Raw genomic sequence first — 24,904 nt, forward strand, 5'->3', positions numbered from 1 at the left:
CACATTGTTTATGTTATATAGGTTATGTGGGGGTATAATGCTCTTTATATTTCATGTCCAGCTTTTTTTCCAGAGTGCCCATCTGTCAATTTACAATTAATAATAAATGTGGGCCTTTTTTCTAATTCTGTTATGACAGTATACACATTCTGTGAAGACGAGGATTGGCAAATAGTCCCCGACAGTAACTTAACCTTCCAACGGCTAAATTTATTACTTCTAAATGGAATCCGCCTTTCTGAGAACATGTAACGAGAGAGAGCTTTTTACATTTTTGATGTGGTCTGACTTCTTTGAAACTGTGAAAGGCACCAATGGTTCTTTCAAACTCACGTTCCATCTCACTCATGATCGAAGAATGGCACTAATGAAATAAAGGCTGCGTTTATGTAAAAATATTGACCCAAACCTCAGCTGTGAGAAAATAGGTCGAGTAGATTGCTAGTGATCCCCAATATACAGTGCCCTCCGTAATGTTTGGGACAAAGACCCACCGGTTTGTTTATTTGCCTCTGTACTCCACAATTTGAGATTTGTAATAGAAAAAATCACATGTGGTTAAAGTGCACATTGTCAGATTTTAATAAAGGCCATTTTTATACATTTTGGTTTCACCATGTAGAAATTACAGCAGTGTTTATACATAGCCCCCCCATTTCAGGGCAGTATAATGTTTGGGACACAGCAATGTAATGCAAATGAAAGTAGTCATGTTTAGTATTTTGTTGCATATCCTTTGCGTGCAATGACTGCTTGGTCTGTGATTCATGGACATCACCAGTTGCTGGGTGTCTTCTCTGGTGATGCTCTGCCGGGCCTGTATTGCAGCCATCTTTAGCTTATGCTTGTTTTAGGGGCTTGTCCCCTTCAGTTTTCTTGTCATCATATAAAAGGCATGCTCAATTGGGTTCAGATCGGGTGGTTGACTTGGCCACTCAAGAATTGACCATTTTGTAGTTTTTAAAAAATTCTTTGTTGCTTTAGCAGTATGTTTGGGATCAATGTCTTGCTGTAGAATGAACTGCTGGCCAATGAGTTTTGAGGCATTTGTTTGAACTTGAGCAGATAGGATGTGTCTATACACTTCAGAATTCATTATGCTACTACCATAAGCAGTTGTATCATCAATGAAGATAAGTGAGCCAGTACCTTCAGCAGCCATACATGCCCAGGCCATAACACCCCCACCACTGTGTTTTACAGATGAGGTGGTATGCTTTGGATCCTGGACAGTTCCTTCTCTCTCTCTTGCCATCACTCTAATCTTTGTCTCATCTGTCCACAAGAACTTTTTCCAGAACTGTGGTTGCTCTTTTAAGTACTTCTTGACAAACTGTAACCTGGCCATCCTATTTTTGCAGCTAACCAGTGGTTTGCATCTTGCAGTGTAGCCTCTGTATTTCTGTTCATGAAGTCTTCTGCGGACAGTGGTCATTGGCAAATCCACACCTGACTCCTGAAGAGTGTTTCTGATCTGTCGGACAGGTGTTTGGAGATTTTTCTTTAATATAGAGAGAATTCTTCTGTCATCAGCTGTGGAGGACTTCCTTGGCCTTCCAGTCCCTTTGCGTTTAGTAAGCTCACCAGTGCTCTCTTTCTTCTTAATGATGTTTCAAATGGTTGATTTTGGTAAGCCTAAGGTTTGGCTGATGTCTCTAACAGTTTTATTTGTGTTTCTCAGTCTCATAATGGCTTATTTGACTTTCATTGGCACAACTTTGGTCCTCATGTTGATAAACAGCAGTAAAAGTTTCCAAAGGTGATGGAAAGACGGGAGGAAAGACGAGGTGCTGAGAGCTCTCTCATTCCTGCATTAAGGAGGCAATTTAACACACCTGAGCAATTACTAACACCTGTGAAGCCATGTGTCCCAAACATTATGGTGCCCTGAAATGAGAGGACTATGTATAAACACAGGTGTCATTTCTACATGTTGAAACCAAAATCTGACAATGTGCACTTTAACCACGTGATTTTTTCTATTACAAATCTCAAATTGTGTACAGAGGCAAATAAATAAATAATGGGTGTTCAAGAAGGAACTGCAGATGCTGGAAAATTGAAGGTAGACAAAAATGCTGGAGAAACTCAACGGGTGCAGCAGCATCTATGGAGCGAAGGGAAATGGGCAACGTTTCGGGCCGAAACCCTTCAAACTATGGGTCGTTGTCCCAAAGATTATGGAGAGACCTGCAATGACATCCCAATGTTTATTTACGTTGGGTATTGGGTGAGGGTTTATTGCAAGCAGGGATAGAGGTAATAATCACGATAGGGTATTTATACAGTAAACACTCGTTTTAACGGACCACTCTATAACGGATTTCGGTCATAGCGGGCTGACCTACCAACGACCACCTCTGGCCCTCACCACCTCCCTGGTCACTCACAGCTCCGGCCACCTTCGCCCCCACGCGGCTTCCCCGGCCACGCCTGCCGCCACCACCGCCGACCCTTACCAGCGCTCCCGCCGCCCGCGACCAGTGACTCCGCCGATCCTCGCTCACACGGGGACGGGGACGAGGACGGCAAAGCGCCCAGTTCCAGACCGAGAGCCTGAAGAAGCGTCTCGTCCTGAAATGTCACCCGTCCAACATTCCGCAGCCCGATGTCGCCCGACCTGCTGAGTTACATCCAGCGCTTTGTGTCCTTTTGTGTATTGAAACCAGCGACTGCAGTCGTTTGTTTCGACTAACTTTTACGATAATTGCTTACTCGGTTATAGCGGACTGTTTTAAGAAAGAACTGCAGATGCTGGAAAAATCGAAGGTAGGCAAAAAATGCTGGAGAAGCTCAGCGGGTGAGGCAGCATCCATGGAGCGAAGGAATAGGTGACGTTTCGGGTCGAGACCCTTCCAGAAACTCAGCGGGTGAGGCAGCATCTATGGAGCGAAGGAATAGGTGACGTTTCGGGTCGAGACCCGGAAGGGTCTCGACCCGAAACGTCACCTATTCCTTCGCTCCACAGATGCTGCCTCACCCACTGAGTTTCTCCAGCAATTTTGTCTACCTTTGATTATATCAGACAATGTGCAATAACAAACGCTATTCCCCCATCCCCCAATGATCCGTTATAATGAGGGTTTACTGTATTATAAAGGTTTTCATTAAGAATTGGACTTCTATTCGTCCTTTTAGTTTTCTCCTCCATCCACAGCCACTTTGTTGCATCCGATTGGTGCTGGCTCGACGGGCCGAATGGCCTACTGCACCTAATCTCTATATTGATCTATTGGAATGCATTTTCAGAAACAAGTGTCTCTCTCATTGACAGCTAAATTTGACTCCCAGCTCTTTCTTGCATGCTTTAATATCCTTCCTTCCTTTTTTTGATTAAATTGACCGAATCTGCCCCAATTGTGGCTTGTGTGAACTGTTTCACATTTCAGCCCTTCGTAAGGATTTTTTTTTTCCTTTTCTCCCTCATTAATTAACTTTGTGATATCTTAAATTTATTACTTGTTTATTGCAAAATGGAAAAAACACATAATCAATAAAAAATGTGAAAATCCTTTTAAACCCACCCTAAATTGAGTGGTAAAAATTCTGAACTTGGTATTCATAACCAATCCCTGCATTCCTAATGAATACTGTCATAGTGATACAGTGTGGAAACAAGCCCTTCAGCCCAACTTGCCCATACTAGCTCCACTAGTCCCACCTGCCTGTGTTTGGTCCATATCCCTGCAAACCTATCCTATGCATGTACCTGTCTAACTTTCTTAAATGTTGGGATAGTCCCAGCCTCAACTACCTCCTCTGGCAGCTTGTCCATACACCCACCACCCTTTGTGTGAAAAGTTACCCCTCAGATTCCTATTTTCCCCTTCACCTTAAACCTATGTCCTCTGGTCCTCGATTCACCTACTCTGGGCAAGAGACTTGATTACTCTGTGCATCTACTCGATCTATTCCTCTCAAGATTTTACACACATCCATAAGATCACCCCTCATCCTCCTGAGCTCCAAGGAATATAGTCCCGGCCTACTCAACCTCTCCCTGCAGCTCAGACCCTCTAGCCCTGCCAACATCCTTGTAAATCTTATCTATACCCTTCCAGCTTGACAACATCTTTCCTATAACATGGTGCCCAGAACTGAACTCAATACAGGTACTCCTAAGTGCAGCCTCGCCAACGTCTTATACAACTGCAACTTGACCTCCCAACGTCTATACTCAATACTTTGACTGATGAAGGCCAGTGTGCCAAACGCCTTTCTAACCGCCCTATCCACCAGCAGCTCCACCTTCAAGGAACCATGCACATGAACTCCTAGATCTGTCTGCTCTACAACACTCCCTAGAGCCCTACCATTCACTGTGTAGGTCCTGCCCATGTTAGACTTCCTAAATTGCAACACCTCACATTTCTCTGTCCCTTCATTTAAAATCTGGCTTTCATAGCGCTGATAATTTCTTCAACATTGTGCAATTAATAACATCCTAATATATAGGGATGGAGTTTGTTATCGGAAAATGCTGCTCTTACGTGGTAAGTAGTGATAAGATTGAAATTTTAAGCCCAGTTAGTGAAAGATGTCAGATTCCTGATGACAAATATTCCAGGAAGGATAGACACAAAATGCTGGATGGAATAACTCAGCCGGTCAAGCAGTATCCATGGAGAAAAAAGATAGGTGTCGTGTGGGGTGGGACCCCTTCTTCATCACCCATCCTTTTTCTCCAGAGATGCTGCCCGACCCACTGAGTTACTCCAGCACTTTGTGTCTTATCATTGGTATCAAGCAACATCTGCAGTTCCTTGCTTCTACATTTTGTCTATTTCAGTAAGGACCCTGATGAACTATAGTTGTTGGATAAGCTGAATTCTGCAGGAATGGTTTATGAAATGAGAGTGACAGAATGATAAAGGTTTCTAGAAACGCAGGCACAAGAGTATTTTAATAAATTTGGAACTGTTGACAGAGGGTATGTTTAGCAAAGGAGGTTTGCTGCCTTTTGACATCACACGATATTTTCGTCGAAAATTGATACGGTAAAAATCTCTCGTGCTCAGGAGCTTGAAGCAGTTGGTGAAAAGGTTTGCTTTCACAAAGTGTAAAAGGTAAGGCTAACTGGAATTGTTCATATTTTTGGGGAAATGACAAGGCCACCTAGTCTGTCAAAATTAGCGTGATACGTGTCATATTTTTTTTGAAAAATGTTGATTTATTAAGATGGTTATTTATAGGACACAGGTTCTTTTTTTCCTTTAAATTGACAATATTCCTTCTTATAGACCGCAAGTTGCTTGTTTAAAGATGCCCCAGTGGTGCAAATAATAATGCATGAAATAATATTACCATCTTTAAAGAGGTAGATCTGAATATTTTGATGAAACAAAGTTTTTTTAGAGATACAGCATGAAAACAGGCCCTTTGGCCCACCGAGTCCACGCCGACCAGCATCACTTTGAACAATTTACTGAAGCCAATTAATCTACAAACCTGCGCGTCTTTGGAATGTGGGAGGAAACCGGAGCACCAGGAGAAAACCCACACGGTCGCAGTGAGAACGTGCAAACTCTGCACAGACAGAGGTGGGGTTAGTGGGGGGGTGAGGGGACCATTCTACCAGGACCATTACAAATAGTTGCCAAAAAAACAAGCAGCAACTGGTTTAGTTCAGTGATACAGGATGGAAACAGGCACTTCGGCCCAAGGAGATCACACCGACCGCCCATCACCCATTTTCACACTAGTTCTATGTTATTCTGCTCCCATCACACTGGGAGTTATTTAAGTAAAGCATTAATTCATTCATTTACAGAGGCCAATGAACCTACAAACCCGTGTGCCTTTGGGGATGTGTGAGCACCTGGTAGAAACCAAGGCAGGGAGAAACTTCACACAGACTGCACCTGAAGGTCAGGATCGAACCTGGGTCTCTGGGGCTGTGAGGCTGCAGTTCTGCCAGCCGTGCCAGTATACCACCTTAAATTGTGATCTGAAGTTGAGAAAATAGAATAAAATGCCTGATTAAACTTCAATGGGTTATTTATTGAGCTTGCTTAGAGATTTGTGAGAACATTTTGAGAAACAGAAAAAATTGAAATAGAGGATCCAAATTAATTGAAACTCAGGGCCACATGTTGATCGAAAAGAGGTGATCCACACTGCTGCGACCTAATCTGCATTTGGTCTCCCTATTTGTGGAAAAGGCCAACTTATTGAGCAGTAAATATAAAATACAGGTGTCAGAGGTTACGGGGAGAAGACAGGAGAATGGGTTTAGGAGGGAGAGATAGATCAGCCATGATTGAATGGTGGAGTAGACTTGATGGGCCGAATGGCCTAATTCTGCTCCTATCTCTTATTTACCACTGTGGAGAGAATCCTTGATCAAGCAGGCGGTGGGAGTGAAGGTAATGCAATCCAATAGGTATTATAATAAGATATTTCAGACCATGGAAAGCTGGGAGAGTGCCCTTGCAAGAAATGGGTTGTGCAGGCAAGGTCACAAGAGGAATTGCTGTTGTTTAGGTTGCGGTTGATATAGAATAGTCAAGGGAGAGAGAAGGGGGACAGAGAGAAACTGGAGGGAGGTGGTGTGGAGACTCTAGGATGTATGTGCAGGGAGAATGTGGCTGGAGAGGTCAGAGCCAGGGGGTCAAAGCCTCAGGATGCAGGGTAGGCCATTTAGAACCCAGATTCATCTCCAGTTCACTCACTGTGGGATTTCTCTACCACCCACGGCAGTGATTTTTCCTAATAATATCCTAATAATAAACAAACAAATATGAATAATAAGTCAAAGTCAAAATAGCCTTTATTGTCATTCAGACCTTTCGGTCTGAACGCAATTCCGTTGCCTTGCAGTCATACATATAATAAAATGACAAAAACACACAATAAACACAAATTTAACATCCACCACAGTGAGTTCACCAGGTACCTCCTCACTGTGATGGAAGGCAAAAATCTTAATAATAATTTTAATAGTTAAACTTATTACTAGTTTTTAAATTATTATTAAGAAAAATCTCACAATAATATATATTGTGATTTTTCCTAACAATAATAAATAACTATGAATAATAATTTATGATTATTAATAGTTAAACTTATTATTAATCGTTTTTTTTAAATTATCCTCATAATAATTCCTCATCATAATAATGATTTATGATTATTATTAATAGTTAAACTATAATTAGTAATAGTTTAAAACAATTACAAGGAGAAATCTCACAATATTATATAATGGGATTTTTCCAGATAATAAAAAAAACTGATTAATAATATATGATTATTATTAATAGTCAACTATTATTTATAGTTTAAAAAAAAATATTATTAGGAAAAAATCTCACAATAATATATATTGTGATTTTTCCTAACAATAATAAATAACTGAATAATAATTTATGATTATTAATGGTTAAACTTATTATTAATCGGTTTTTTTAGATTATCCTCATAATAATTCCTCATCATAATAATGATTTATGATTATTATTAATAGTTAAACTATAATTAGTAATAGTTTAAAACAATTACAAGGAGAAATCTCACAATAATATATAATGGGATTTTTCCAGATAATAAAAAAAAACTGATTAATAATATGTGATTATTATTAATAGTCAACTATTATTTATAGTTTAAAAAAAATTATTATGAGGAAAAATCTCACTCAATAATATATAATATGATAATTGCATCTTTAACTACAACTACTGTACCAAAGATAGATTATATGATAATATATGATTATTATTAATAGTCAACTGTTATTTATAGTTAAAAAAAAAATATTATCAGGAAAAATCTCACTCAATAATATATAATATGATAATTGCATCTTTAACTACAACTACTGTACCAAAGATCTTATAGCTATAAGATCTTTGTACTGTACTGCCAGGGTTTATATCAAAGATCTTTGGTTTATATATTGAGCATATGTGGGTGTGAATGGCCCGTTAGCTTGGGAGGCGGTGTCTGAGCTGAGCGTCTTTGGGGCAAGCTATTCACACAGGGGGGATGATGCAGTAAGGGGAGATCTTGATGCAGCAATGTGCTGCCTTGCAGTCGGGTTAAATATATGTTTGCAAACTCCTCTTGTCCCTGTGCATGTCCCTCCCTGCAAGATGCAGCCCCAGTTTGAAGCGCGCACCGGGGAGGGGTGCAACGACTAGGGCGTGTGACCCTGCAAGTTGCAATGGTCTTGGAGACGTCGGAGCCAAAGGTTGGAGCTGGGTTTTGGGTTTCGCTTTCGGTTCCATCTCTCCTCCTCCTCCTTCTCCGCCTCTGGCCGCTGGTGTTGGTGTTGGTGTTGGCTGGACAATGGCCGATGGCCCGCCGCCGGTGTGGCTGGAAGAGGAGCTAACATGCCCCATCTGCCTGCACATCTACACCGACCCGGTCATCCTCAACTGTAAGCACAGCTTCTGCCAAGCCTGTATCGAGGAGTCGTGGAGGGAGCCGGAGTCTGGACTCTACTCCTGCCCCGAGTGCCGGGCCAATTACAGGGAGAAACCTGCGCTGAAGAGGAACTTCAAGCTGGCCAACATCGCCCAGAAATACCAAGCGGTGAACGGCGGGCCGGTGGCTCTGCCCTGCAACTATTGCACCAGGAAGAAGCTGTCTGCCGTCAAGACATGCCTCAAGTGTGAAGCGTCCATGTGTGCCAAGCACCTCAAGCACCACCGGGAGAACGCAGTGTTCAAGAACCACCCTCTCATCGACCCCACGGCGGACATGTCCACCTGGAAGTGCGTGGAGCACAAGAAGCTGCTGGAGATCTACTGCAAAGACGACAAAGTCTGTATCTGCTGTCTCTGCCCGGTGGTGGGTAGGCACAAGAATCACAACTGTTGCAGCATTAGTGAAGGCGAGCAGGAGCTGAGGGTGTGTATGCCTCGTATACAACAGAGGGGAGGATTAATTACTTAATCACTTCATCGATATTATGCTGCAGCAAGCAAGAATGTCATTGCCCTATCTGGGACACATGACAATAAAACTCTTAAATATTAAAGTGGGCTGACTTCTAAGGCCCACCTTAATATTTAAGTCAAGTCAAGAGAGTTTTATTGTCATGCCACTCATTCCTTCTACCTGTCTGTCCTGCTGAGCTGCTCCAGCATTTTGTGTCTATCTTTTGTCTTTCTGCTGACTGGTTAGCACGCAACAAAAGCTTTTCACTGTACCTCGGTACTCCTGACAATAAACCAAACTAAACTAGACAATAAACAAACTAAACTCTGAGTATAGAAGCTGGGATGTAATGTTAAAATTGTACAAGGCATTGGTGAGACCAAATCTGGAGTATGGTGTACAATTTTGGTCACCCAATTATAGGAAGGATGTCAACAAAATAGAGAGAGTACAGAGGAGATTTACTAGAATGTTGCCTGGGTTTCAACAACTAAGTTACAGAGATAGGTTGAATAAGTTAGGTCTTTATTCTCTGGAGCGCAGAAGGTTAAGAGGTGACCTGATAGAGGTCTTTAAAATGATGAGAGGGATAGACAGAGTTGATGTGGACAAGCTTTTCCCTTTGAGAATAGGGAAGATTCAAACAAGAGGACATGACTTCAGAATTAAGGGACAGAAGTTTAGGGGTAACATGAGGGGGATCTTCTTTACGCAGAGAGTGGTGGCGGTGTGGAATGAGCTCCCAGTGGAAGTGGTGGAGGCAGGTTCATTGGTATCATTTAAAAATAAATTGGATAGGCATATGGATGAGAAGGGAATGGAGGGTTATGGTACGAGTGCAGGCAGGTGGGACTAAGGGGAAAAAAATTTGTTCGGCATGGACTTGTAGGGCCGAGATGGCCTGTTTCCGTGCTGTAATTGTTCTATGCTTATATGGTTATAGTTAAAGACAGCGTGGAAACAGACCCTTCAGCCCATCACGCCCCATCTAAACTAGCCCCACCTGTCTGCATTTGGTGCCCCTCAGGATCCTATGAAATCTGACCCCCCCCTCCCCCCCCCCCCCCCCACCTTAGATCTCGGTCCCGTGGTTTTTCATTCCCCTACTTTGGGTAAAAGATTTTGTGCATTTACCGTACTTACCTGCGGGGCCCAATATCCCTCTAAACCTTTCCGACCCCTGCACTTGTCCACTCAAGTACGTCCTCCAGCAGCTCATTCCATACGCCCATCACCTTTTGCCCCCTCAGGTTCCTATTAAATCTTTCTCCCTCACCTTAAACCTATGTCTTCTGGTTCTTGATTCCCCTACTCTGAGACAGAGAGTCACAGTGTGGAAATGAACCCTTCGCCCTAACTTACCTCCTCATCTCCTTCCTAAACAAGCGTCCTTTAATTCTGAGGCTGTGCCCTCACGTTCTGGACTCTCCCACTGTGTGGAAACATCCTCTCCATATCCATTCAGTCCAGGCCTTTTACTGTTCGGTAAGTTTCAATGAGGCCCCCTCATCCTTCTAAACTCCAGCGAGTGCTGTCAAACACTCATCACATGTTAACCCCCTCATGCCTGGGGTAATTCTCGTAAACCTTCACTGGACTGCTCCTTTTTTCTCCACCTTCGCCTCAGTAACCAGATTTAAGAACTTGTTTTTGATTTATTTTAAGGATCACCTGCAGCAGCAGATAGACAAGGTCAGGGCAAATACCACAGCCATCCAAGCCGGCATCCTGCACCTGCAGACACAGAAGCAAAAGACACAGGTGAGTGACTTTAGACCTGACTTTAGAGATACAGCGTGGACCTGCGGCCCACCAGCGATCACCCCGTACACTATCACTATCCTACACACATTAGGGGCAATTTACAATCTTACCAAAGCCAATTAACCTACAAACCTGCACGTCTTTGGAGTGTGGGAGGAAACCGGAGCTCCCGGAGAAAACCCACGCAGGTCATGGGGAGAACGTACAAACTCCGTACAGACAGCACCCGTAGTCAGGATCGAACCTGGGTCTCTGGCGCAGTAACACAGCAACTCTACCGCTGCGCCACCGTGCCGAGCATACATTATAAAAGAACTGATGACATCTATTGTAACTACTGAGCATGTTTTTATTTCTTAGATGGGCGCATTTAGTGTCTGTTTATTTTGTGAGATTTTGTAATTTATAAAAAAATGCTGGAAACAGTTTTTATAAGTTCATTAGTCACAGGAGCAGAATTAGGCCATTCTGCACATCGAGTCTATTCTGCCATTCAAACTGTCTTTTAATTACTTTTTGATTTATTAATCTTTGGGAGTTATTGCAATTATTTCGGCCAGGATGGATAGACTAGGATTTCTTAAAGATAGCGGAGTCAGGGGATATGGGGAGAAGGCAGGAACGGGGTTAGAGATGATTAGCCATGATCACATTGAATGGCGGTGCTGGGTCGAAGGGCCAAATGGCCTACTCCTGCACCTATAGTCTGTTGTCTATAATGCCGGAGTAACTCAGCGGGACAGGCAGCATCTCTGGAGAGATAGAATGGGTGACGTTTCGGGTCGAGACCCTTCTTCAGACTGATTAGGGATGATCACATTGGCTCGAAGGGCCGAATGGCCAAGTCCTGCACCTTTTGTCAGTAATAGGTTATCACTCTTTGTGTGATCCAACACAAATCTAGAGGTCGGCTCGGTGTTTAGTTTGTTTAGTTTGGAGATACAGCGCGGAAACAGGCCCTTCTTCCCGCCAAGTTCGTACTGACCAGTGAACCCCCCCCACACTAACACTATCCTGCACACACTAGGGACGATTTTTACACGTATACCACGTCAATTAACCTACAAATCTGCGTGTGTATGGAGTGTGGGAAGAAACCGAAGATCACGAGAAAACCCACGCAGGTCACGGGGAGGGCGTACAAACTCCGTACGGACAAGCACCCGTGGCCAGGATCGAACCCGGGTCTCTGTTGTTGTTAGCGCTGTAAAGGGCCTGCCACACTTTCACGAACTAATTCACCACCTTTTTTACTCGTGGACATTTTTCATCAGGCTAGAAAAAACGCCCCGACCTACTTGATGCCACGAGTACCTACGACTAGCGTCTCGACCTACCTACGACCTCGTGACGACCATGCTGCGAGTATGAGTCAAGGGCAAACTCGGCAGAGGCCGTGAAAGTGGGACAGGCCCTTTAGGCAGCAACTCTATCCGTGTGTGTCTTCTCCGGGCGCTCCAGTTTACTCCCACATCTACTGATGTAGATTCATCAAGAAAGTTGATGTGGACAAGCTTTTCCCTTTGAGAATAGGGAAGATTCAAACAAGAGGACATGACTTCAGAAGATTAAGGGACAGAAGTTTAGGGGTAACATGAGGGGGAACTTCTTTACTCAGAGAGTGGTAGCGGTGTGGAATGAGCTTCCAGTGGAAGTGGTGGAGGCAGGTTCATTGGTATCATTTAAAAATAAATTGGATAGGCATATGGATGAGAAGGGAATGGAGGGTTATGGTATGAGTGCAGGCAGGTGGGACTAAGGGGAAAAAAAAGTTGTTCGGCACGAACTTGTAGGGCCGAGATGGCCTGTTTCCGTGCTGTAATTGTTATATGGTTAAAACAGCGTGGAGTCAGTTGACTAACAGTGTAATGATCGAAATGCATTTCTACTTACCAGAACCTGATCAGGGAAAGCAAAGCCCATGTCCAGGAGCGGTGTATGGCTCTGCGGAATTACTTTGAGAATGAAGAGAAGGAAGCATTGAAGTATCTCGACACAGTCCAGACCCAGGTCACAGGAGACATTGATGCACAGATTTTTGCTTTGGAAGACAAGATGGAAGTCTTTGAGAGAAATATGGCTGATTTCAGTAATCTTTTAATGAATATGGAAAAACTAGTCTTCATACAGGTAATGGGAACTTTGTATTTTTTCTTTGTGGATCTGAAACTGTGCAGTTTAATGCCTTTGGTTTGATTTCACAAGTTCATAAGAGATGGGAGCAGAATTAGGCCATTCAGACTGTCAGGTCTGTTCTGCCATTCAATCGTGGCTGATCTATCTTTCCCTCTGAACCCCATTCTCCTGCCTTCTCCCCGAAACCCCTGAAAGCCTTTCCCAAAGTCAGGGGAGTATGGGATTACTGCGGCTGCCAGCAAAGTGGTTTACCGTACACAGGGGTTGTGACAGAGGGCTTGTGTTCCTCGGGAACCTCCATAGTCATACAGCATGGGGTGGCACAGTGACGGCAGAGGGGAAGAGTTGCTGCCTTACAAGTCACAACAAGGCCCTTCGACCCAACTCGTCAATGCAGAGGAAGTTTCCTATCTCAACTTGTCCCATTTGCCTGCATCTGCCCCAGATCCCTCTAAACCCATTCTTGCCAGATCTATTTTTGCAGATAGATAGATCGATACAAGTTCCTGATCATAAATTAATCCAAGTGTATTCGCAATAATATAATTAATTGCCAAAAATTATATGACAAAGGTATATGAATATCCAAATTAATTATTTTATCTCATTTCTTTCAGGGATTTAATTCAATGAGAACAAGGTAAGAGAAATTAAGTGTTACAATCCAATTAAATTGATTAGATCTCCCAACAGTATTGTGCAGACATCAATATGGCCTCTTGCTATCATTCTGTTTGAACCAATTTGCACTGTATGTCATGAACTGGTTTTTGAAGGTCAGTTTTACATAGAAACATAGAAATTAGGTGCAAGAGTAGGCCATTCGGCCCTTCGAGCCTGCACCGCCATTCAATATGATCATGGCCGATCATCCAACTCAGTATCCCGTACCTGCCTTCTCTCCATACCCCCTGATCCCCTTAGCCACAAGGGCCACATCTTAAATATAGCCAATGAACTGGTCTCAACTACTTTCTGTGGCAGAGAATTCCACAGATTCACCACTATCTGTGTAAAAAATGATTTCGTTAACTAATCATATTCTCTCTTCAGGATTGGGCATTTCCATATGAATAAATTGGTAAATTTATTCAGGATGTAATGGTTGTTGAATCAGGACGATTTGGGTTAAAAGGTCACGCTAGCAATCAACTGACATTTAAGATTAATTTTGGCATAGATAGATAGATAGCCTTTTATTGTCATTCAGACCGAAGTCTGAACGAAATTGCAGCAGTCATACATATAATACAATACAATAAAACAACAAACACACATTAACATCCACCACAGTGAGTCCACCCAGCATCTCCTCACTGTGATGGAGGCAAAAGTCTTAGGTCGCAGTCTCTTCCCTCCTCTTCTCCCTCTGCGCTGGGGCGATACAGGGGGTGATGTTAAAACAGTCCCGCGGCTCAAACACCGCGGCCCGGGGTGGTTGAAGCTGCCGCCCACCAGTCCTGCAGACGCAGCTGCTGGCCCGCGGCTGAACCCCGGACTCAGGCCACCACCGCCAGAACACCGTCCCAGCCACCCTCACGTGAGTACTGCGCCGTCTTCAGCCTCGGGCTGGGCCGCCCCGACATGGGCGTCGCTTCTCCCCCAGACCGGGCCGCCCCGACTTGGGCGCCGAACCTCCCCCGGGCTGCCAGCGCCGCACCTCCCCGAGCTCGGCCGCTCCGACGGGAGCCTCGTTCCACCCTCGGGCTGGCCGTCCTCACGGGAGCGTCCCAGCTTCTTCCAGCCCTGAGCCGGACCACCCTCACGGGAGCGAGCTCAGAGCGAGTCCTGACGGTGCTCTGCCTCCGGAGCCTCGAGGTCGTCAGCTCCATTAGGCCTCAGCGCAGACGGAGGCAGAGAAGGGGAATACGACAAAAAGGTCGTATTCCCCCGCAGGGAGAGACTGCAAACCCCGTTTCAACCCCCCCCCCCCCCCCCAAAAAACACAAACTAAAACCAAAAAACTAGACTAACCAAACAAAATAAACAACATAAAAAACACAAAGACAACGGGACCGCTGGTAAGCCGTTGCAGCCAGAGCCGCACCGCCACTCCGAATAGTGCTGGATTGTTGAAGGAACTGTCTTTCGGGGATTAAATTAAAACATGGAAGTATCTGGGAGGCACGGAGGCGCAGCGGTAGATTTGTTGCCTCACAGCGCCAAAGACCCGGGTTCAATCCTGACTATGGGTGCTTGTCTGTACGGAGTTTGTACGTTCTCCCCGTGACCTGCGTGGGTTTTCACTGAGATATTTGCTTTCCTCCCACACTCCAAAGACGTACAGGTCTGTAGGTTAATAGGCTTGGTATAAAAAAAAATTTAAATGGTGAATGTAAAATAGTCCCTGGTGTGTGTAGGGTAGTGTTAGTATGCGGGGATCGCTGGTTGGTGTAGACCCGGTGGGCTGAAGGGCCTGTTTCTGTGTTGTATCTCTAAACCAAAAAACGAAAACGATTTAAAGTGAGTTTATAACCAATTGTTTTGGCTCATTCTCCTGGAGCGATCGTCACCATTTGTTTTTCAATGAATACGGTTCTTTTCCTTTTTTAGTTTAGTTTAGAGATACAGTGTGGAAACAGGCCCTTCGGCCCAACGAGTCTGCACTGACCAGCGATCCCTGCACACTAACACTATCCTACGCACATTATGGATAATTTACATTTACACCAGGCCAATTCACCAACAAACCTGCACGTCTTTGGAGCGTGGGAGGAGACCAAAGATCTCGGAGAAAACCCACGCAGGTCACGGGGAGAACGTACAAACAGCGCCCGTAGTCAGGATCGAACCCGGGTCTCCGGCGCTGTGAGGCAGCAACTCTACCGCTGCTCCACCGTGTGTTCAGTACACCCAATGTATTATAAACCCAGTATAATGGCAGTTTTAGTAATGTTCTCAAGGTCGAACCTTGATAGCCGTAACTTCTCGTAGGATGTGGTGGAGGTACAGTTCACACCCTCACCGAGCTCCGGAGGAAGTCGGAATAAATCTTCCAGCCGTTGAATCTTGATTAATTATTTTTTATAGAAGTTATACAAGCCAATGATATAGTCCACCATTTTCCATTCTTCATAGCTGTTCCAATCATAACATAAACTTGCTCTAAGCCCGTAATCATGTCCATGACTCATAGCTCTGGGCTCAGCTCATGGCTCCACTCAATCCCACGAGGTGAACTGGAACTATATTAACAAGCCTGTGTTGGCCTCTTCAGATATAGACACGCACCTCTATGTAATTATATCAATAGACAGCAGGTGCAGGAGTAGGCCATTTGGCCCTTCGAGCCAGCACCGCCATTCAATGTGATCATGGCTGATCATCCACAATCAGTACCCCGTTCCTGCCTTCTCCCCATATCCCCTGACTCCGCTATTGTTAAGAGCCCTATCCAGCTCTCTCTTGAAAGCATCCAGAGAACCGGCCTCCACCACTCTCTGAGGCAGAGAATTCCACAGACTCACTACTCTCTGTGAGAAAAAGTGTTTCCTTGTCTCCGTTCTAATATCCCTACACCTACAATCGTACATACAGATACGGATTAAAATATTAAAACTGTTAGACCTGGCTATAATATTCTGACAAGCTTAACGGCTCCTACACCCAGTCCACTGCATATTTTACAGAATAAAAGAGGCATCGGAACCACTGGGACCACAGCCGTTACCACCAGACGTTAGTAAAGTCACCGGTGACAAGGTGAACTGGATACAGAAACAGTACGAAATGGTGTCGCGGCTCGAGAGGGACCGAGACGTGATGGCAACCGTGTGTGAGTACAACGCTGCTTGTTCCTCGCGCTTTCAACTGTAGAGATGCAGCGCGGAAACAGGCCCTTCGGCCCATCGAGTCCGCGTCGACCAGCGATCACCCCGTCTGTACACCAGCACTATCCCACACACTCTAGGGACAATTTACAATTTTACCGAAGTCAAATTAACCTGCAAACCTGCACGTCTTTGGAGTGTGGGAAGAAACCGGAGCCCTCAGAGAAAATGCACGGGGGTCACGGAGAGAATGTACAAACTCCGTACAGACAGCACCTGTAGTCAGGATCGAACCCGTGTCTCTGGCGCTGTGAGGCAGCAACTCATTTTAGGGCAGGATGGAATGAATTGTCCTCCTGTATGTACATCAGGAGGGAAAATCACAATGATAATAAATGTGAAAACGCACACACCTCCAGATTCAGGGACAGTGTCTTCCCAGCTGTTATCAGGCAACTGAATCATCCTACCACAACCAGAGAGCGGTCCTGAACTACTATCTACCTCATTGGTGACCCTCGGACTATCCTTGATCGGACTTTGCTGGCTTTACCTTGCACTAAACGTTATTCCCTTATCATGTATCTGTACACTGTGAATGGATCGATTGTAATCATGTATTGTCTTTCCGCTGACTGGTTAGCGCGCAACAGAAGCTTTTCACTGTACCTCGTTACACGTGACAATGATCTGAAGCGAACTGAATAACTGCTATGGGTATTGATATTATTGGCATGGGAACCGAGAGACAGTGAAAAAATGTGTTTGCGTACTGACTGGTCAGATCATATAGACACAACCATAATCAAGTCATGCACATGTACAGTTACAACAAAGAGAACAGAATCTCTTGTTACAGTTAAAGGGAAAGTGCAGATTAAAAAAAGCGCAAGGGCCACAATTGGTAGGTTGGGAGATTGGGGCCGCACCTGTAGTTGATGAGGGGATCATTCAGTAGTGTGAGGTCGAGGCAGCAGAAGGGAACGGCAGTATTGTCTAGATATCCTCAGTTCTTTTCTAATGCACACTTGGCACGGTGGCATGTAGAGTGGTGGAGTTGCTGCCTCACGGGTTCGATCCTGACTACGGGTCCTGGCTGTACGGAGTTTGTACGTTCTCCCTGTGTCCGCGTGGGTTTTCTCCGGGTGCTCCGGTTTCCTCCCACACTCCAAAGATGAGCGGGTTTGTACGTTAATTGGCTTTGGTATCATTGTAAATTGTGTGTGTGTGTGTGTGTGTGCGTGTGCGTGCGTGCGTGTGTGTGTGTGTGTGTGTGTGTGTGTGTGTGTGTGTGTGTAAAGGATAGAGCTGGTGTACAGGGCGATTGCTGGCTGGCATGGGCTCGGTGGGCCGAAGGGCCTGGTTTCCGTGTGTGCTGTATCTCTATAAAGGTGGCGTCTAAAGTCACTCACCTGCGCCGTTTCATTCTGCGTCCATGTTTTCCGCGCTGTATCTCTATAAAGGTGACGTCTAAAGTCACTCACCTGCGCCGTTTCATTCTGCGTCCGTGGTTTCCGCGCTGTATCTCTCTCTCTCACGTCTACAGATGAACAATTAACTCAGACGTCGTTTGCTTTGCAGACGGACGGACACCGACTCTGGACTTGGAGACCGCCCACCGCTGCGTGACGTTGTCGGACGACAGACGGGGGGCGTCTAGCGTCCCAGACAGACAGCCCTACCCAGCCCACCGCAAGAGGTTCGACTGGTGGGGGCAGGTGCTGGCCTCGGAGGGAATCAACGGCGGGCGCTCCTACTGGGAGGTGGAGACAGCGGCAGCTCACGGCAGGTGGGGGGTGGGCGTTTGCTACGGCAGCATGAAGCGCAAGGGCAGGGACAAGGAGAGCGCGCTCGGAGGGAACAAAAAATCCTGGAGCGTCTGCTCGCAAAACAACAACGGCCTTTGGAATTACCTGTCGGGATCACGTTCAGTCTCAGCCCAGCACAACGATATCGTCACTGATATCACGCTTCCCGTCATCTCTAAGGTGGGAGTCTTTGTCGACTTTGATGCCGGAATCATTTCATTCTACAGTGTATCAGACAGCAAGCTGAGCCTGATCTGCACGTTTCAACAGCAGTCGTTCTCTGAGTCTCTCTACCCTGCTCTCAGAGTTGGTGATGTCAACACATCACTCACAATGTCCCCCCTTAACTGATTGCTCCAGTTTCATATTTTCTAACCATTTTAGACTTAGCAACAAATTTCCTTTAGCACCAAATAGAAATGCAAGTTGGCGTGTTATACTCAGTTATTTTATTTTGCGTTAAACCCTGTAGTATAAGTAGAGGGTTTACTGTAGGGCGGCGCAGTGGTAGAGTTGCTGCCTCACAGAGACCCGGGTTCGATCCCGACTACGGGTGCTGTCTGTACGGCGTTTGCACGTTCTCCCCGTGACCTGCGTGGGTTTTCTCCGAGATCTTCGGTTTCCTCCCACACTCCAAAGACGTGCAGGTTTGTTGGTTAATTGGCTTGGTGTAATTGTGAATTGTCCCTAGTGTGTGTAGGATAGTGTTAGTGTGCGGGGATCGCTGATCGGTGTGGACTTGGTGGGCCAAAGGGCCCTGTTTCCGCGCTGTATCTCTAAACTATACAAAACTAAAATTAAAAGTCTGGCTGTTCTAACTCCTGAGTCTACAAATCCTTACAGTGGACACCAAATGCAGGAGTAACTCAGCGGGTCAGGCAGTATCTGTGGAGAACATGGATAGGTGACGTTTCACAGAGTGCTGGAGTAACTCAGCGGGTCAGGCAGCATCTGTGGAGAACATGGATAGGTGATGTTTCGGGTCGGGACCCTTCTTCAGTCCCAATTCGAAACGTCACCTATCCATAAGTTCGTAAGTCATCGGAGCAGAATTAGGCCGTTTGGCCCATTGAGTCTCCTCTACCATTCAATGATGGTCGATGTATTTTTTCCTCAGCCCCATTCTCCTGCCTTCCCCCCATAACCCTCGCCAGATTTACTAATGAAAAATCTTTCAATCTCCGCCCTAAGGGCCTGTCCCACGAGCATGCGACTCCATGCGGCAAGCGCGACCTAACGTGGTCGCTTGAGCCGTACGGCCTCGCGGGGCCGGTCCCACTTCGATCGCCGGAGCCGTATGGAGTTGTGCGGAGCTGGTCCCAACATCGCGCGGGGCTCCGAAAAACTGACACTCCGCAACCGCCTCGATGCCGTGTCACTCACTCGACCTCCGCGCGGCTCCCGCTTCTGGTTTGGTCGCGCTTGCTTGCCGCATGACGTACGGCTCAAGCGACCACGTTAGGTTGCGCTTGCAGCATGCAGGCGTATGCTGGTGGGACCGGCCCTTTAACAATACCCATTGACACGGCCTCCACAGCCGTCTGTGGCGATGAATCCCACAGATTCACCACCCCGTCTGACGAGAGAAATCCCTCCCCTCTCCTGGGGACCATTATCCGTGACCTCCGGAGATGTTGCCTAACCTGCTGAGTTACTCCAGCACTTTGTGCCCTTTAGTGTATGAACCAGCACCTGCAGTTCCTTGTTTCTACATCCTAATCCTTACAGTAGATTCCCACAGAATACAGGAGACTTAACCCAGCGACCAGCAGGATTCAGGGAAAGTTTTGTCAAGAAATTTCAAATGCTGTCGGTGTCGATATCTGTCTAATCAGGGAACTAAATATCTTGACAAGCAATAAAATGCAAATAAATGTGGTGAAGTGGAGAAAGTATTGATTAGTTAGTCGCCCCAATCACAGATTATCGGTTATTTTATGAGGTTTTTTTGGTTTAGATTAGAGATACAATGTGGAAACAGGCCCTTCAGCCCACCGAGTCCATGCTGACCAGCCGTCCCTATCCTACACACACTAGGGACAATTTACAATTTTACCGAAGGCATTTAACCTACAAACCTGCACGTCCTTGGAGTGTGGGAGGAAACCGGAGCTCCCGGAGAAAACCCACGCAGGTCACGGGGAGAACGTACAAACTCCGTACAGACAGCACCCGTAGTTGGGATCGAACCCGGGTATCTGCCGCTGTAAGGCAGCAACTCTACCGCTGCGCCACCGTGCCGCCCCTTAGCATTAAACATGTGCTCACTGCCCTGTTCCCAGTTGCCTCTCTGTAATATCAGATCTGGCTAACCCCTATCTCCAACTACCATGGGACGGCTTGTGATCGATGCTGCCTGCCCTGCTCAGATACTCCAGCACTTTGTGTCTTTCTCTCAGTAAACCAACATCTGCAGTTCCTTGTTTCTACGGGGCAGCTGTTGACGGTGAAGGACGTGACGACCTCGTGGTGCATCATAACTTCCACCGTCTCCACCCACCAGCGCAGTATCGCCAGACATGCTTTGTTAATCTCTTAGAGCCAGCGTTGGTGGATTTGAAACTTTTGAGTTTATCTGGTGTGAATTTGCTTCGCATTCTTTCACTGAACACCAGAGGGCGGTGTTGCTTCACTGAAAGAATTCTAACACTTTGTTATACTCTGAATGGTGGCGCAGCGGGTAGAGTCGCTGCCTCACGGCGCCAGAGACCCGGGTTCGATCCTGACCACGGGTGCTGTCCCCTACAGAGTTTGTACCTTCTCCCAGTGACCGAGTGGGTTTTCTCCGGGTGCTCCTGTTTCAGGACCAGGGGTCACACAGTTTAAGAATAAGGGGTAGACCATCTAGGGAGTGAGATGACGATTTTTCACCCAGAGAGTTGTGAATGTGTGGAATTCTCTGCCACAGAAGGCAGTGGAGGCCAATTCACTGGATTCTTGGTTTCTTGGTCCTCCAAAATATTGGAAATGGAATTTAAACTGGAGGTGGTGAAGGGAGGACTTAAGCCAGAAAGGGTTATTGGGAAGAAAGAGCTACTTTAAATTTAGTTGCATCTGGTTGGGTAACTGTAGTAGGGTGGAGATTATTCCATGCTTTAATTGTGCGGGGGAAGAACGAATTGCTGTACACATCTGTCTTTGTAACTGGGATCACAAATTGGATCGAATGCCCTCGTCTGCTCCTAATTGGTTTGGGTTTGGTGTAGGTCTTGAAATGTTTTCATGGGGGAGTTAGATTTAGCTCTTAGAGCTAACGGAATCAAGGGATATGTGGAGAAAGCAGGAGAGTTTGAATGTAGAGCAGGGGTGGGCAACCTTGTTCTGCATAGGGGCTGGGACGCATGTCTGTGACCAGATGATGGGCCACATCTATCACGTGTACACATGGATCCCACCCCGGATTGATGGCAGGCATCAAATCACATGTTCACAGAAGGTAGACAAAAATGCTGGAGAAACTCAGCGGGTGAGGCAGCCTCATGCAATCCTTGCATGTCTCACCCGCTGAGTTTCTCCAGAATTTGTTGTCTACCTTCGATTTTTCCAGCATCTGCAGTTCTTTGTTAAACGTGTTCACAGAAGGTGCGCGGCCGTGCCGGCGGCTTTGCGCAGGATACGGTACGGCCAGCGCTCGGCGTGCCGGATGATTTCGGGTTTAGGGGCCGCATTCGGCCCGGGGGCCGTACAATCACTCAATCATCCTGCTCTGTGATCTATTGCTAATGGTTTCCACACTGCTCCTCTAAACCACACGGGAGACTCTTCATGTGTTGGAAGGAACTGCAGACGCTGGTTTAAAACACAGAATGCCGGAGTAACTCAGCGGGACGGGCAGCATCTCTGGAGAGAAGGAATGGGGGTCTTCTCCAGTCAGAAGATGGGTCTCGAACCCGAAACGTCACTCATTCCTTCTCTCAGGGGGACTGTTCGTGTTATCTGCAGCAGCTTTGCAAACAGGTTCTCCCCGAATGTATATGCCACGGCAGTCGAGAGCAACTCAGTACTCTAGATATTTGAAATATTGATGTAGTTTAAACCATTTAATTGCTGCATGATCTATTTTTATACCTTGCTTCTGGTCATTGGCGAACTCGTCACGATGTTACTGTCTGATGTATGTGTCTCTCTGCATGAGGTACAGTCCCATTTCTGTGCTGTGTGGACCGACACTTGCCACTACCAAAAATATTTATTTGTATCTATCTTTAATGACAGTGCTATTTGAGAGGAGGCTGAAATAACGTCACAAATCATCGGAGCGGAATTAGGCCATTCGGCCCATCAGGTCTACTCCGCCATTCAATCATGGCAGGTCTACCTCTCCCTCTCAACCCCATTCTCCTGCCATCTCCCCACAATCCCAGAGAGTGGTGAGTCTGTGGAATTCTCTGCCTCAGAGGGCGGTGGAGGCAGGTTCTCTGGATACTTTCAGGAGAGAGATAGATAGGGCTCTTTAAAAATAGCGGAGTCAGGGGATATGGGGAGAAGGCAGGAACTTGGGTACTGATTGGGGGTGATCAGCCATGATCACATTGAATGGCGGTGCTGGCTCGAAGGGCCGAATGGCCTACTCCAGCATCTATTGTCTATTGACTCCCGTACTGATCAAGAATCTATCTATCTCTGCCTTAAAAATATCCACTGCCTTGTTCTGCTAGAAGCTGCTGATGGGGTTTTCCCATCACCAATATTCCTCCCTCTGGCTAAAGAGATTCCTCCTCATCTCCTTCCTAAAAGAACGTCCTTTAAAGCTGAGGCTCTACACTGGAGCAGGCCCCTGCATCACACGCTGCATCGATCAGCAGATTCTCTTCACCATTTCTGCAGCAATGAGCAGTGTAACGGTGTTGACAAAAATGCTGGAGAAACTCAGCGGGTGAGGCAGCATCTATGGAGCGAAGGAAATAGGTGACTATCTTTAAACTAAACAGCTATACAGGGCAATGGGGGAGGGATATAGCTCTGTACACCTTGCTCTCGAACGGAAACGCACCAACATCAAAGCTAGAAAAACAACACATTGTTTGAATTGACATTTCATGATGTGTGAAGCTTTATTTTTTTTTATGTAGCTTTTGTATTTTATACTGAATGATAGAATCTACAAAATTTTTTTTTAAATGAATAAAACGTGTTTTATTTACTTCAGTGTCGAATATTTATTTGAGAGAGCAGCGATGTGCAATTCACCGTTACATAGAAACATAGAAATTAGGTGCAGGAGTAGGCCATTCGGCCCTTCGAGCCTGCACCGCCATTCAATATGATCATGGCTGATCATCCAACTCAGTATCCCGTACCTGCCTTCTCTCCATACCCCCTGATCCCCTTAGCCACAAGGGCCACATCCAACTCCCTCTTAAATATAGCCAATGAACTGGCCTCAACTACCCTCTGTGGCAGAGAGTTCCAGAGATTCACCACTCTCTGCGTGAACAAAGTTCTTCTCATCTCGGTTTTAAAGGATTTCCCCTTTATCCTTAAGCTGTGACCCCTTGTCCTGGACTTCCCTAACATCGGGAACAATCTTCCTGCATCTAGCCTGTCCAACCCCTTAAGAATTTTGTAAGTTTCTATAAGTTACGACAGCATAATTTAAGGGCTGGGGTTATTGTGTTATGAAGCTACACTTTCGACACCTTGGAGAACTCAAGGCTGCGCCTGGTTCTGAACATGTGATATCCACTTCAGTCAGCACGGTGGTAGAGTTGCTGCCTCACAGCGCCAGAGACCCGGGTTCGATCCTGACTGCGGGTGTTGTCTGCAGTTCACCCTGTGACCACGAGGGTTTTCTCCAGGTGCTCTGGTTTCCTTCCACACACAAAGACGGGCAGGTTTATAGGTTTTCACAAGACTGCACTGACCAGCGATACCCCGCACATTTATGCTATTATACACACACACTGGGGACAATTTACAATTCACGCTAGTGGGTAGCATAGTGGGTGATCGCTAGTCTCGATGCCTGTTTCCACTCTGTATCTCTAAAGTCCCACATCATCATGAGACTTAAGTGGTCCTTCAGGGCACAATAGACAATAGGTGCAGGAGTAGGCCATTCGGCCCTTCGAGCCATTCAATGTGATCATGGCTGATCATCCCCAATCAGTACCCCGTTCCTGCCTTCTCCCCATATCCCCTGACTCAGCTATTTTTAAGAGCCCTATCTAGCTCTCTCTTGAAAGTATCCAGAGAACCCGCCTCCACGGCAGAGAATTCCACAGACTCACCACTCTCTGTGTGAAAAAGTGTTTCCTCATCTCCGTTCTAAATGGCTTACCCCTTATTCTTAAACTGTGTGCCCCTGGTTCTGGACTCCCCCAACATCGGAACATGTTTCCTGCCCTAGCGTGTCCAAACCTTTATAATCTTATATGTTTCACAAGATTCCCAGAGTGTACAAGCCCAGCCGCCATTCTCTAGCATGTCCCCGCCAAAATTAACTTTAATAATCTTATATGCTCTTCAATAAGAATCCCTTCCTCATCCTTCTAAACCCAGAGTGTACAATACCCAGGTGCTCCATTCTCACTAGCATATGTA

At 46.0% G+C, this 24,904-nt stretch overlaps 1 protein-coding gene across 1 annotated transcript; it reads left to right on the forward strand.

Annotated features, from left to right (window-relative positions):
• The first annotated feature begins 7,977 nt into the window (after positions 1-7,977).
• On the forward strand, positions 7,978-23,520 carry LOC129710998 (E3 ubiquitin-protein ligase TRIM21-like). The gene is made up of 6 exons (XM_055658335.1): positions 7,978-8,853; positions 10,549-10,644; positions 12,544-12,777; positions 13,401-13,423; positions 16,413-16,558; positions 18,135-23,520. Exons 1-6 carry the CDS (start codon positions 8,077-8,079, stop codon positions 18,710-18,712), a joined length of 1,854 nt encoding a protein of 617 aa, XP_055514310.1. The 5' UTR covers positions 7,978-8,076; the 3' UTR covers positions 18,713-23,520.
• The last annotated feature ends 1,384 nt before the right edge of the window (positions 23,521-24,904 follow it).

The sequence above is a fragment of the Leucoraja erinacea genome, chromosome 29 (genome assembly GCF_028641065.1).
Source record: "Leucoraja erinacea ecotype New England chromosome 29, Leri_hhj_1, whole genome shotgun sequence".
Lineage (NCBI taxonomy): Eukaryota > Metazoa > Chordata > Chondrichthyes > Rajiformes > Rajidae > Leucoraja > Leucoraja erinaceus.